Genomic DNA, 12,735 nt, shown 5'->3' on the forward strand with positions numbered 1-12,735 from the left:
TTCTCCTCCTCATTCACACTGTGGAACGCCTTCAACAGGGATGTCCTCGGAACAGGGAGCACCCCTCGTTCTCCTTGGTCTCTCTCCAGACACCTCTGTCCCTGTGCTGAATCAGCTTCCAACCCACACACACGCACGGATTAACACACACACACGCACGCACACACACAGCAGAATGCCTCCATGTCATGGAAATATTAGGCGGTTTCTGCTGAAAAAATCCCAGCCCCTTACATATCGCCTAAGTTAAGGGCCCGGGCGGGAAGATTAGGAGCTTACCGTCCCATTCCATACGTGTAAAACTAATACGTACTGGTTTAGGTACTGGTTAGGTACTAGCTAAAGTCTGATCTGTTGGCGCTTTGACTCCATCAAGTTCATCTTTGCTCAAGTGCTTCATGCATTAAAAAGCACATCGCAATATAGCAACAGAATCACTACTGCAGCAAACCACAACATGCTCACACACACAAGAAAACACAAGCACACACATACAAATGCTTACACACACAAGTACGTACACGCATTCATATACACACATACACATAAGTATGCACACACACACACTTACGTATACACATACACACACACACACGTACGTATACACATACAAACACACACACACGTGTACGTATACACACGTACGAATACACGCAAACACACACATATGTACGTATACACCCACACACACGTATGTATTCACTCACACACGTAAGTATACACATACACACACACACACACGTACACACACGCGCAGAGAGGCTGAGCTCCCGTACAGACATTCAAAAAACAAGCTTATTGATTCCTATGAATCTCAATTCACAATAATATTTTCTAGTATGGTAATAATAATTTTCATAATAATAATAATAATGATACAATAAGAATAATTCTCTATATTTGGGATCCTCTAACATTACATCTCCTTATCAATGTCTCTCTCTCTCTCTCTCTCTGTCTGTCTGTCTCTCTCTCTCTCTCTCTCTCTCTCTCTCTCTCTCTCTCTCTCCCTCTCTCTATTTGATATCTTCCACTGAGCAGAACCTTCCATGGAGATGAGACTGGTGTCCCGGCGCCGCTGAGAGCTCCTCCCTGTCCTGAGAGGCCTGAGGGTCTGGTAGACCGGTTGGACCCACAGCAGGACCATAACCCAGAACCCAGACCCTATACCCAGAACCCAGAGCCCGGTCCACGCTGGCTCCTGTTTGATCCTCTCGGATGGAGGAGACAGAGCGTCGATAACGTCTAGGGGACTTTTTTTTGTTTGCATTGAAAAATATAAATCTACAAAAACTAGAAAGCTTTTCTTCTCTCTCCCTCTCTCGCTCAAGGGCTTTTTGACTTTTTAAACGTTTTTGTTATGTTGCTTTTTTCCCTCTTTTCCCCCCCAAAATACTCTTTTTCTTTAACGTTCGTTTTTTTCCTCTTAAAAGAAAAACATCTCGTTGCAACGGTGCCCCCTGCTGTTCATAAGTTGACGTCGCAGACGTCTGTGGGGGTGGAGGCCTGGTCCTGCTCCTCCAGGCCCTTTTCGCTGGGCTGTGTCTGCTGCTGCTGCCGGCCCTCAAGGAGGCTGCTCACCAACACACGCTCTATGTGCTCCTGACACGCCTTCAGCAGGTCCTGAGAGAGAGAGTAAGAGAGAGAGAGAGACAGAGAGAGACAGAGAGAGACAGAGAGAGACAGAGAGAGAGAGAGAGAGAGAGAGAGAGAGAGAGAGAGAGAGAGAGAGAGAGAGAGAGAGAGAGAGAGAGAGAGAGAGAGAGAGAGAGACAGAGACAGAGAGAGAGAGAGAGACAGACAGAGAGAGAGAGAGAGAGAGAGAGACAGAGACAGACAGAGAGAGACAGAGACAGACAGAGACAGACAGAGAGAGACAGAGAGAGAGAAAGAGAGGTTAGTTAGAGGTTGGTTCTGCTATAACACAGTATGACTGGGAGGCAAACCAATTTAATATCTTCAAGAGGTTGAGCCCCACTCACACACACACACACACACACACACACACACACACACACACACACACACACACACACACACACACACACACACACACACACACACACACACACACACACACACACACACACACACACCCTGACACCCACCCACACACATCCGCAGGCGCCCTTAGCGGTCCTCATGTGATATGAATATGCAAATTAAAAGCTGCTAAATGCAACCTTTATCTCTATTAAATCTGTGCTGAAAGTAGTAATGTCATGTTGCACATAACTCTCACACACGTCCTTCACAATAAAAGCGTCATTGTCGCCGGTGCCTTGTGGCTCAAATGCAGCATTGTCAAACCAGGACCCTTTGGCAGCTTGACATTTGAAGGTTGAGGCTACAGAGTTCCTCAGTGCTGGTCGGCTGAGCAGATGTGGAGCAGAAACACAGAAGACAGGCTCAGTAGGCCTCACTGGGTCCAGACCACAGCCTCACTGGGTCAGGACCACAGCCTCACTGGGTCAGGACCACAGCCTCACTGGGTCCAGACCACAGCCTCACTGGGTCAGGACCACAGCCTCACTGGGTCAGGACCACAGCCTCACTGGGTCCAGACCACAGCCTCACTGGGTCAGGACCACAGCCTCACTGGGTCAGGACCACAGCCTCACTGGGTCAGGACCACAGCCTCACTGGGTCCAGACCACAGCCTTACTGGGTCAGGACCACTGCCTCACTGGGTCAGGACCACAGCCTCACTGGGTCAGGACCACAGCCTCACTGGGTCCAGACCACAGCCTCACTGGGTCAGGACCACAGCCTCACTGGGTCAGGACCACAGCCTCAATGAGCCTCTTATTACAACTTATCTTCCACCAGGAGGGGGGCTGTCCCGGCTGGGTTTATATCGGATCTATACCTCATACGTCCATAGTACAGCCTGGGTGGGTCGATTTGTTCTCCTGTGTTTCTCAACCAGCCCCTTGTTCCAGTCGGTGGGCCGTGGGGAGGCTCAGCCGGGTGCCAGCAGGGTGCCAGGGGAGGGCCCTGGGGACATCAGGGTGTTGGCAGCAGCACCGTTTGGCAGAGGTTGCCTGGTCTTTCATAATGGCCATCTGGTCGTCCATTCGGCTAATTAGCCCGTTGCCTGTTCCCTGAGCTGGGCTCAGTCCTAGAGGAACGTATCCTCAGCCCCCCTCCAGCCTCATCTGACCGGCACGCTTCCCCCGCGGGTCCCCCGCCCCATCGGGACACAGGGGGGGCCCTGGGGGGCCAGAGTGGCTCTGGTCTGAGCCATGATGTGGTTAAGAGGAGGAGAGCCGGCTGGTTCTGTGAGTTACATCACAGATGGAACCGTTCTCGCCGCCACACCTGGCCGCTTCACCGGCCTTTTAGCAGAAGGTCATCAAGTTCACAAACAAACTAAGTCAACATCTTCAGCTGACTGCTGCTCCCCGGTACGCTGGACGAGGACGGCCTCCCCCTGCGGTCCGTGAGAGCGATGGCTTGTCTGGGTCCGGGAACGTGAAGCGGTGGACGGCGGGAGGCGTCCAGCCCGCTGCCCAGACACACTGAGGCCCTGTGCCTGCTGGGACCACATGTTGGTTTTTCCGCCTGCGCTGAGCGAGAGTTCACGCGCTGAGCGAGAGTTCACACGCCTCGCACCAGGGGGAACCATGGAGGAGCAGAGGATCATGGGATACGGAGAGAGCAGAGAGGCCTCACTGTAGTCAGGAGGGCAGCAAATCATCATTCTGGTGCAGCGTTACGAGAGGGCCGATGGACAGCCAGGCCAGTAGGGACAAACGGACGATAAGAAGGCCCTGGGAGTGTACAGCGAGGGCCCGAGAGGGATGGGTATTGTATGGACACTGTGAGGGTAAAGCACTTCAGGAAGGAACTGTAGAGACTAGAGCAGGGGTCACCCACCTTTTTGAACCTGAGAGCTACTTCATGGGTACATACGAAGGGCACCCAGTTTGATACACTCTTCTGAAATAACCAATTTGCTCAGTTTGCCTTTAGTTATATAATATTATTAATGATTAATGATACTCATCTATGTGAAGACACTGATCATGTTAATGATTTCTCACAATAATTTAACACCAATGACATAAAAAAGGTGGGAAAGAGTTGTTCAAGAATGAGCTATGCTATTTTTTTAGAACAGGCCTGCGGGCGCCTTTTATGGTCCTTGCGGGCGCCCTGGGGCCCGCGGGCACTGTGTAGGTGACCCCTGGACTAGAGGGATAGTGGCAAAGGACAGTACTGTAGTGACTGCTCCTCAGGACAGTGCTGCAGTGACTGCACCTCAGGACAGTACTATAGTGACTGCACCTCAGGACAGTACTGTAGTGACTGCACCTCAGGACAGTACTGTAGTGACTGCACCTCAGGACAGTACTATAGTGACTGCACCTCAGGACAGTACTGTAGTGACTGCACCTCAGGACAGTACTGTAGTGACTGCACCTCAGGACAGTACTGTAGTGACTGCACCTCAGGACAGTACTGTAGTGACTGCACCTCAGGACAGTACTGTAGTGACTGCACCTCAGGACAGTGCTGCAGTGACTGAGGTCGGGGTCAGAGGGCAGGCCGTCGACTCACCACTTCTGTGTTGGTGATCTTGGCGAGCAGGGCGGTGAGGCAGTGGCCCCGCCCCCCTGCCATCTCCAGCTGCAGGCCGCTGACGGCCGCGCCCACGCTGCCCGTGGCGATCATGGAGGGGGGGTACATGGCGAAGTTAAAGTCTGTGGAGAGAAACAACACTGAGACCGAGAACACCAGAGGAACGGTACCCCAAACCCGCTAATGTCCTGCCCCACAGGGGGAACGGAACCCCCAACCCACTAATGCCCTGCCCCACAGGGGGAATGGAACCCCAAACCCGCTAATGCCCTGCCCCACAGGGGGAATGGAACCCCCAACCCCCTAATGCCTTGCTCTGTTCTTCCATCCCAGGTTTGGCCCCAAGGCAACCATCTGGTGCTGTTGGGTCAAGTCCTCCCTCTCTCCGCAGCCAATGGAAACGCTCCATTGGGTTTGTTGTGGTTCTTCGGGCTGCTGTCCTCCTCCCCCCCAGCAGGGGCCCATCCTCATAGAGAGGCCCCTCCCACTGTGCCCATAGTAAGGCCCAACTCAGCTTGTAAAGCAACCAGACACACACACACACACACACACACACACACACACACACACACACACACACACACACACACACACACACACTCCCTCTCTCTCACTCAAACCCCCCCCCCCCTCCCTGCGGTCCGGGCTGAATGGGGCCCCTGACGGGCTGCCAGGCGACTCCCCTGTAGGTCCCTGGCTCCACGTGTGGTCACTGCTCCCAGCCCCCCGGCCCCGCTGCCCCCAGGCCCCGCTGCCCCCAGCCCCCCGGCCCCGCTGCCCCCAGGCCCCGCGGCACCACGCCCCCCCCCCAGCCCTGTGGCCCCCCGGCCAATCCGCTCGTTAGCTGGGCCCGCGCTCAGTATGCTAATGAGACAGCTTGTGAGCGAGAGAGGCAACGGACGTCAGGGAGAGAGAGAGAGAGAGGAGAGAGAGAGAGAGAGAGAGAGAGAGAGAGAGAGACACACACACACCCCCCCCTCTCATCCTGTTCTCTTTGTATGTCTTAGTTTATACTCTCCGGGCCCCTCATGTTAAGCCCCTCCTACTGGGCCCCTCCTACCGGCCCCTCCTACTGGGCCCCTCCTACCGGCCCCTCCTACTGGGCCCCTCCTAGCTAGCATATTAATAGAGTGGTGGGTGGGGTCTGAGTCCATTGTCCCGCCCGCGTCCTCCTCTCCACACAAATGGACAAAGCGTGTGTCTGCGTGTGCATGTGGGTGTGGGTGTGTGTGTGTGTGTGTGTGTGTGTGTGTGTGTGTGTGTGTGGGGGGGGGGGGTAATTGGAAAAAAGGGAGAAGAAGGGGAGGAGAGAGAGAGAGAGAGAGAGAGAGAGAGAGAGAGAGAGAGAGAGAGAGAGAGAGAGAGAGAGAGAGAGAGAGAGAGAGAGAGAGAGAGAGAGAGAGAGAGAGAGAGAGAGGCCTGTCTCCAGACCCTCCTAAAGTAGTTTTTCTGTGTAAAGAAAAGATTCCCTCCTCCCCTCCAGATATGTGTGTTCCTGGGGCCCCAAACGGGCCCCTCCGAGGCTCATTTACATATAATTTACATATCATTAACATATCTTGAACATATTGGGATATTCATCTGCAAAGCAAACGGCGTGCGTCCGCTCAGGAGGACATCTCTCCCCCCTCTCCCCCCTCTCCCCCCTCCCCCTCTTATGCTGGTGGGCCGTGTGTTGACAAATAAATTAACTGATTCTCCCCCGTGCAGCCCGATCAGCCCAGAGGCCCCGGGGCCAGAGGAAGGAGCACACAAAGACCTTAGGAGGGGATGGGACCATCACAGAGGATGAAGAGGATGAAGAGAAGGAGAGGAGGACCGTCATTCCGCCTCCTCCCTCTCCTCCCGTCATAACCGATGTTTACAACCAATGTCAACAACACCCTGAATAGCGCTAGACGCTTAGCATAGCCTCCGTGCACCTCCCCGGGGCGGCGGCGGGCAGAGCTACCTGTGGCGCAGAGGGCGATGAAGGTGGTCACGTGTTTGCGTACGAGTGTGAGCTTCTCCTCTGTGAGCGGCAGGCGTCTCACGATGTGCTCGATGAAGTCGTTCGGCGTCACCGCGGCCAGGTTCCACTTCAGCTTAGCCAGAACCACCAGCTCCCAGTCCTGGACAGAGAGAGAGAGAGAGAGAGAGAGAGAGGTTACCACAGCTCCCAGTCCTGGACAGAGAGAGAGAGAGAGAGAGAGAGAGAGAGAGAGAGAGAGAGAGAGAGAGAGAGAGAGATTTACCATTCACCATTTACTGTAATACTACACACCGTTCCACAGTACTACACACCTAACTGTAATACTACACATCGTTCCACAGTACTGCACAAATTACTGTAGTACTACACATTGTGCCGCTGCAGCTAGCCAGCTAGCGCCCGCCATGGGCGCTAGCTGGCTAGCTGCAGCGGGCGCTAGCTGGCTAGCCAGTCTGACTGCCTAGCGGCAGAGTCACTCCAGTACACGCTAACTTTGGTTTCGTTTCCTGGAGAAGAGCAGAGGAGCTGGTGACTAACAGAGCAGGAATTGAGCGATAGACGTGGTACATCTGAGAAAGAGAGAGAGAGAGAGAGAGAGAGAGAGAGAGAGAGAGAGAGAGAGAGAGAGAGAGAGATGACTCTCTTAAATCCAACATGGCCGCTGTTCTCTCAACATCTTTTTTTTCTTAATGAGGAGTCTGCAGCTACAAGTCATTCAATCTGATCCTAAAGCAGAGAGATAACAACAACAAGGAGTCTCCAGACTTCAACTTCCTTTGTTCAAACCTAAACACATTTAAATACCCGGTAAAATGTTTCTACGAATGTACAGCAGTACTACACAGTACCACACATCATACTGCAGCACTACACACATATTACTGCAGTACAACACATCATACTGCAGCACTATATTACTGCAGTACCACACATCATACTGCAGCACTGCACACACCTACACACGCTGCACCTCTGATCCAGTAGTCCTACTGTGTTAAGTAAGTAAGTAAGTAAGTAAGTAAGTAAGTAAGTAAGTAAGTAAGTAAGTAAGTAAGTAAGTAAGTAAGTAAGTAAGTAAGTAAGTAAGTAAGTAAGTAAGTAAGTAAGTATTTTATTGTCCCTCTCACAAGAGAAATATGCTTTGGGCACACAGAGAGCACTGGTGACACATACAAAAAGATTTTCCATTGACATACTTAAAAAACATGAAACATGAAACACATTACACACATACCTCCAACTTGAAACCCATTATAGAAAACATAGTCTAGGCACTACCCAAGCGCTCGCACACGCACACACACACACGCACGCACGCACACGCGCACACACACACACACACACACACACACACACACACACACACACACACACACACACACACACACACACACACACACACACACACACACACACACACACACACACACACACACACACACTTCCTCAAATAAGTAGCATGAAAAATGTGTCCATGAGGATGATTGCGCTGCCCAATAGCTATTGCATTAATGCCCAACCAGTTATTGCACTGTTCAATCACGGAACAGCAGAACCTCTGGTCCAGCAGTCCTACTGTGTTACTGCAGAACCTCTGACCCAGCAGTCCTACTGTGTTACAGCAGAACCTCTGGTCCAGCAGTACTACTGTGTCACAGCAGGGGGGGAGAAAGAGCCGGAGTTACACCTTGTTTCCCGTTTCGTTAGTGAGATATTCTACTCAAGAAAACTGATTTGCAAGAGTGGATGAAACACTCAGAAAATGGATTTTAATAACTGCAAAACACATTGTTGTTCTGAAACATTTACAGACAATGTTTACAGTTTACTGTCGCTGAACGAGTTTGTGTTCACCAATCACACCTTTACGGAGGCCTCCAGCAACCTGATTGGTCTAAAAAATATAAGTGAAAGAAAGTGAACTGCCCAGTTCACACAGATTTCAGTTGTCTGAGATCGGACTTTAGATTTAATCTGAAGTCTGATTTGTGAGACGTCTGCATGGTGAATTTAGCCTCCAGGATGACAGCACCACCGCCTCTACTGGGGCCTACAGCCTGTAGCTGCTTCCCCTCTGCCTCTTCATACCACAGCCTCTACATGGGGCCCACAGCCTCTAGCCACTTCTCCTCTGCCTCTTCATACCACAGCCTCTACTGGGACCTACAGCCTCTAGCTGAGAGCCTCTTCCCCTCTGCCTCTTCATAACACAGCATCTATCTGAAAGCTACTTCCCCTCTGCCTCTTCATACTACAGCCTCTATCTGAAAGCTACTTCCCCTCTGCCTCTTCATACTACAGCCTCTATCTGAAAGCTACTTCCCCTCTGCCTCTTCATACTACAGCCTCTATCTAAAAGCTACTTCCTCTCTGTCCCTTCTTCTGCTTGCTGCTTCTCCGTAACATCTGTGCTTCCTTTTACAAGAGATTCTTAGCAAAGAAAAAAACCGGAGGGAGGTGACGCGCAGCCAGCAGCTGATCTGTGTTTCCTGTATCTGCATGTCAGCCAGAATCCGGCCTTATACAGAAATGAGCTGCAGACCCGGCGCACTCAGCCAGAACCCGCGACCGGCTCTGGGGCCCCGCGGAGGCCCTTGTCTCTGGGCTGGGGCAGAGGGAGGGGCCCTCCTGGTTCTAAGCAGGCTCTCATCCAGGCTAAAAGGTATAAAGCTGAATGATAACCAGAGATTCATATATGTATGGACCTTTAGTGTAAGGCTAACCCTAACAATAACCCTTTTATCCAATCCGATTTTTTTTGTTGTTGTTATTCTGTCATTTCATGACAGATTGCTTAAAATAAATTACACAATAAACAATTCCAAAGCACCAAATTTCCTGTCTGAGATGATAACGATCAACCTTGTCTTCTCATCTGAGGTCCTGAGGACTGTTCATCTGAGTTCCTGAGGACTGTTCATCTGAGGTCCTGAGGACTGTTCATCTGAGTTCCTGAGGACTGTTCATCTGAGGTCCTGAGGACTGTTCATCTGAGTTCCTGAGGACTGTTCATCTGAGGTCCTGAGGACTGTTCATCTGAGGTCCTGAGGACTGTTCATCTGAGGTCCTGAGGACTGTTCATCTGAGGTCCTGAGGACTGTTCATCTGAGGTCCCGAGGTACGGGGAACAGCAGAGGGCTGTTCAGCGTAGCAGAGCGGTTCTGAACACTCACCATTCAGAATTGAAATGCACACATCATGTCTCTGTTGTTTGGATGCGGGCTACTGTAAAAGGCAAACTTTCAATCTCTCTCTTCTCCTCCCCTCCTCCCCCACCTCCCCCCTTCTCTCTCCCTGGCAGAAACATTATCACATTTTGGCCCGGGTTCAAGTTGACCTCGTTGATCTATACAAATATCTACCATACAAATATCTACCGCTAGATGGCGATAGAGACCATTGTACACACGTCATAACTGTAAGCGCTGTACAGTAAAATCCTTGTTAGAGAACTCTCTCTCTCCCTCCCTCCCTCACCTCTAAGAGGATGTGACAGCGACCACATCCTAATTTTAGGGACAACTGGACAATAGTTGTTTCTGTGTGAAATGCAGGCATTGATTATTGCTGGGACACACGTCTGACAGTAAAGATATAAAGGCTCCGTGTGCGGAAAACAACCAAAAATAAAGGCTCTATTATGTACACACACACACACACACACACACACACACACACACACACACACACACACACACACACACACACACACACACACACACACACACACACACACACACACACACACACACACACACACACACCAATTGACTGAACTAAATAAATCCATTGGTTCCCTCTCATCCCGTCTCAGTTCGGGAAGGAGATGAGGCGACGGTGATGAAGACGAAGATGATCTCTCACCAGCAGCTCGCCCGGGCTGATTGAGTTGTCCGTGTAGATGCAGAGCTTCTCGGCCGTCAGCGGCCGCGTCTCCTTCAGCTTGGAGGCCAGGAACATGCACACGGCGCCCAGCAGCTGCAGGTTCCTCTTCTGGGTCGGGACCACGGCCAGGAAGCGGTCCAGGTAGTTCATGGCCAGCGGGAAAACCTCCTCCTCACACTTCTGCTCCTCGCAGACCTGCCGGGGGAGACGGCGTGAGAAGCGGCTCGCTTGAGAACGAAACCCAGGATCTAAAGAGCGCATTTAACTCCGATGACACACACGTTGGGGTCCGGCCAAGACCAGCCCAGCCCCGATCTGTTGCGACATCACCAATTCATTCAGAATACATTATTGGAGACTTTCGAAAAGTTTTTCTCACTAAGTGTAAATACGGTGTTATGGAATAAAGAGTTGAAGGGAGAAAGAGTTCAGAGTCTAAATGAGTTCTGAGAGCAGAGAACAGAAACCCCGCAGCGCCGCCGCACACGGAAGCGCTTTCTGCATTCGTCATATTTTCATAAAATATTTAGAAATATAAATAAATTGTCTAGGTGGGTATTTATGGTATTACAATGTTCCCCGGCCTCTTTCACATCAGATCCGACAATTCAGAACCAGATTACTGACCGGGAAACACGAAAAAAGTATCAAATTAGAAGTGGAGGACCGAGGAGTTGATATCGAGTGCGTCACCAACCAGCCGATAAATACTTTAAAAATTTATTAAAAACCCGAATCAAGGTCCGATCTGGACCATCGACACATGATAATAAAGCCCCGACGGCGGCGGTTCTTCTCTGATCGGTCTTCTACTCAGATATTGATCCGGTTCAGAACACGGAACTGAACTCCGCGGGGAGCGACGGGAGGACCGCGGCTTGAGGCCCGCGCCCTTCCGCGTCCCAACCTTCAGAAACATAATATAATATAAAAATATATAATAAAGTATAATATCTAAAATGTTGACGACGTCTGATCTAAAGGTTCTTCACCCCGACAGAAGGATCAGAACCCGCTCCACCGTCCTGTGTTCCCCGGGTTCTGAGGATCCGTCGGGAACAGAAACTCACGCAGAGCAACATGGCGATAAAGAGCGGAGTGCATACGTGTGCATGAAGACCCAGACCTGGTCCCGGTACCGTACTGGGTCTGAACTTACTGGTCTGGACTTAATGGTCTGAACTCACTGGTCTGATTTCACTGGTCTGAACTCACTTGTCTGAACGCGTCGCAGAGACACTGTCTAATGTTCACAAAACTCGAGTCCTGAGCTAGTCTCCGCCGGAGTTCCCCCAAGACCTCCAGACCTCCAGACCCCCAGAACTCCAGACGGTTTTACATAGGGCTCCTCGGCCGTACGAACCTCAAGCATCCAGGTGGCCACCATCCTCCTCATGTAGGGTTGGAGCTCCTTCTGGAAGAGCTTGAAGTAGGGGACCTGGGGGAGGAAGCGCTCCTCGATGCTGAGCAGGCTCTGCAGGACCCGCTGGTCGCCCAGCAGCACGGGGTCGGGCCGGGCCCGCACCGCCGCCTCCAGGCATAGCAGCTCCATGGTCCTCGGTCCGGGGGAGAAGGTTCTGATCCGGGAGACCAGGTGGAGGGTCTGCACTCACGGAGCGGAGGCATACAACTACCGAGAGACGGCAGGAAGCAGAGACCTCCTCTCTCTCTCTCTCTCTCTCTCGCTCTCTCTCTCGCTCTCTCTCTTTCGCTCTGCCTTCACAACTTTTTCCTCTTCCTCGAGCACTTTGCATCGACTCCGTCTCTCCTTCTCCCTCCACCCTCTCTCCACCCTCCCGCCTCCACCCTCCGCGCGTCGGCGACGCAACTCGTCGCTGAGTCTATGCAGAGCAGCTGGCACGTGCAGCCCCCCCCCCCCCCCCCCCCCCCCCCCACACCAGCATATGAATAGACCTTTAATACCTATATAGAACCACAGGACCTAGAACCCTTTAGAACAACAGGACCTTGAACCCTATACCACTGTACACATCACAGGATCTAGAATCACATATAACCAGTTCTAGGTCCTTTAACCAGGACCTAGAACCATATAGAACCACTGTATAGAACTGTAACAGAGCTAAAAACCCTAAAGAACCACTATATAGACCTTTGCAGGACCTAGAAACCTATAGAACCACACATCACGGTAAGCTAGAGACCTGTAATCAGAATTTAGGTCGCTGGATGTTAATTAATCTCTCTTACTCAATAAAAAAATAAGTTTGGGGACTTAAGTCTTGGTCCTTAACAATGTAGGCGTACATTTTGTTTTGGCTTTAAACAATGTA

At 51.4% G+C, this 12,735-nt stretch overlaps 1 protein-coding gene across 1 annotated transcript; it reads right to left on the reverse strand.

Moving 5' to 3' along the window:
- Nucleotides 1–849: 849 nt before the first annotated feature.
- On the reverse strand, nucleotides 850–12,234 carry LOC132464414 (G1/S-specific cyclin-D2-like). The gene is made up of 5 exons (XM_060060773.1): nucleotides 11,805–12,234; nucleotides 10,421–10,636; nucleotides 6,536–6,695; nucleotides 4,564–4,706; nucleotides 850–1,623 (listed from the first exon to the last, which is right to left on the reverse strand). The coding sequence occupies exons 1-5, from the start codon at nucleotides 11,991–11,993 to the stop codon at nucleotides 1,468–1,470; spliced, it is 864 nt and encodes a 287-aa protein (XP_059916756.1). The 5' UTR covers nucleotides 11,994–12,234; the 3' UTR covers nucleotides 850–1,467.
- Nucleotides 12,235–12,735: the final 501 nt, after the last annotated feature.

This window comes from Gadus macrocephalus, chromosome 9 (assembly GCF_031168955.1).
Source record: "Gadus macrocephalus chromosome 9, ASM3116895v1".
In the NCBI taxonomy this organism is placed as follows: domain Eukaryota; kingdom Metazoa; phylum Chordata; class Actinopteri; order Gadiformes; family Gadidae; genus Gadus; species Gadus macrocephalus.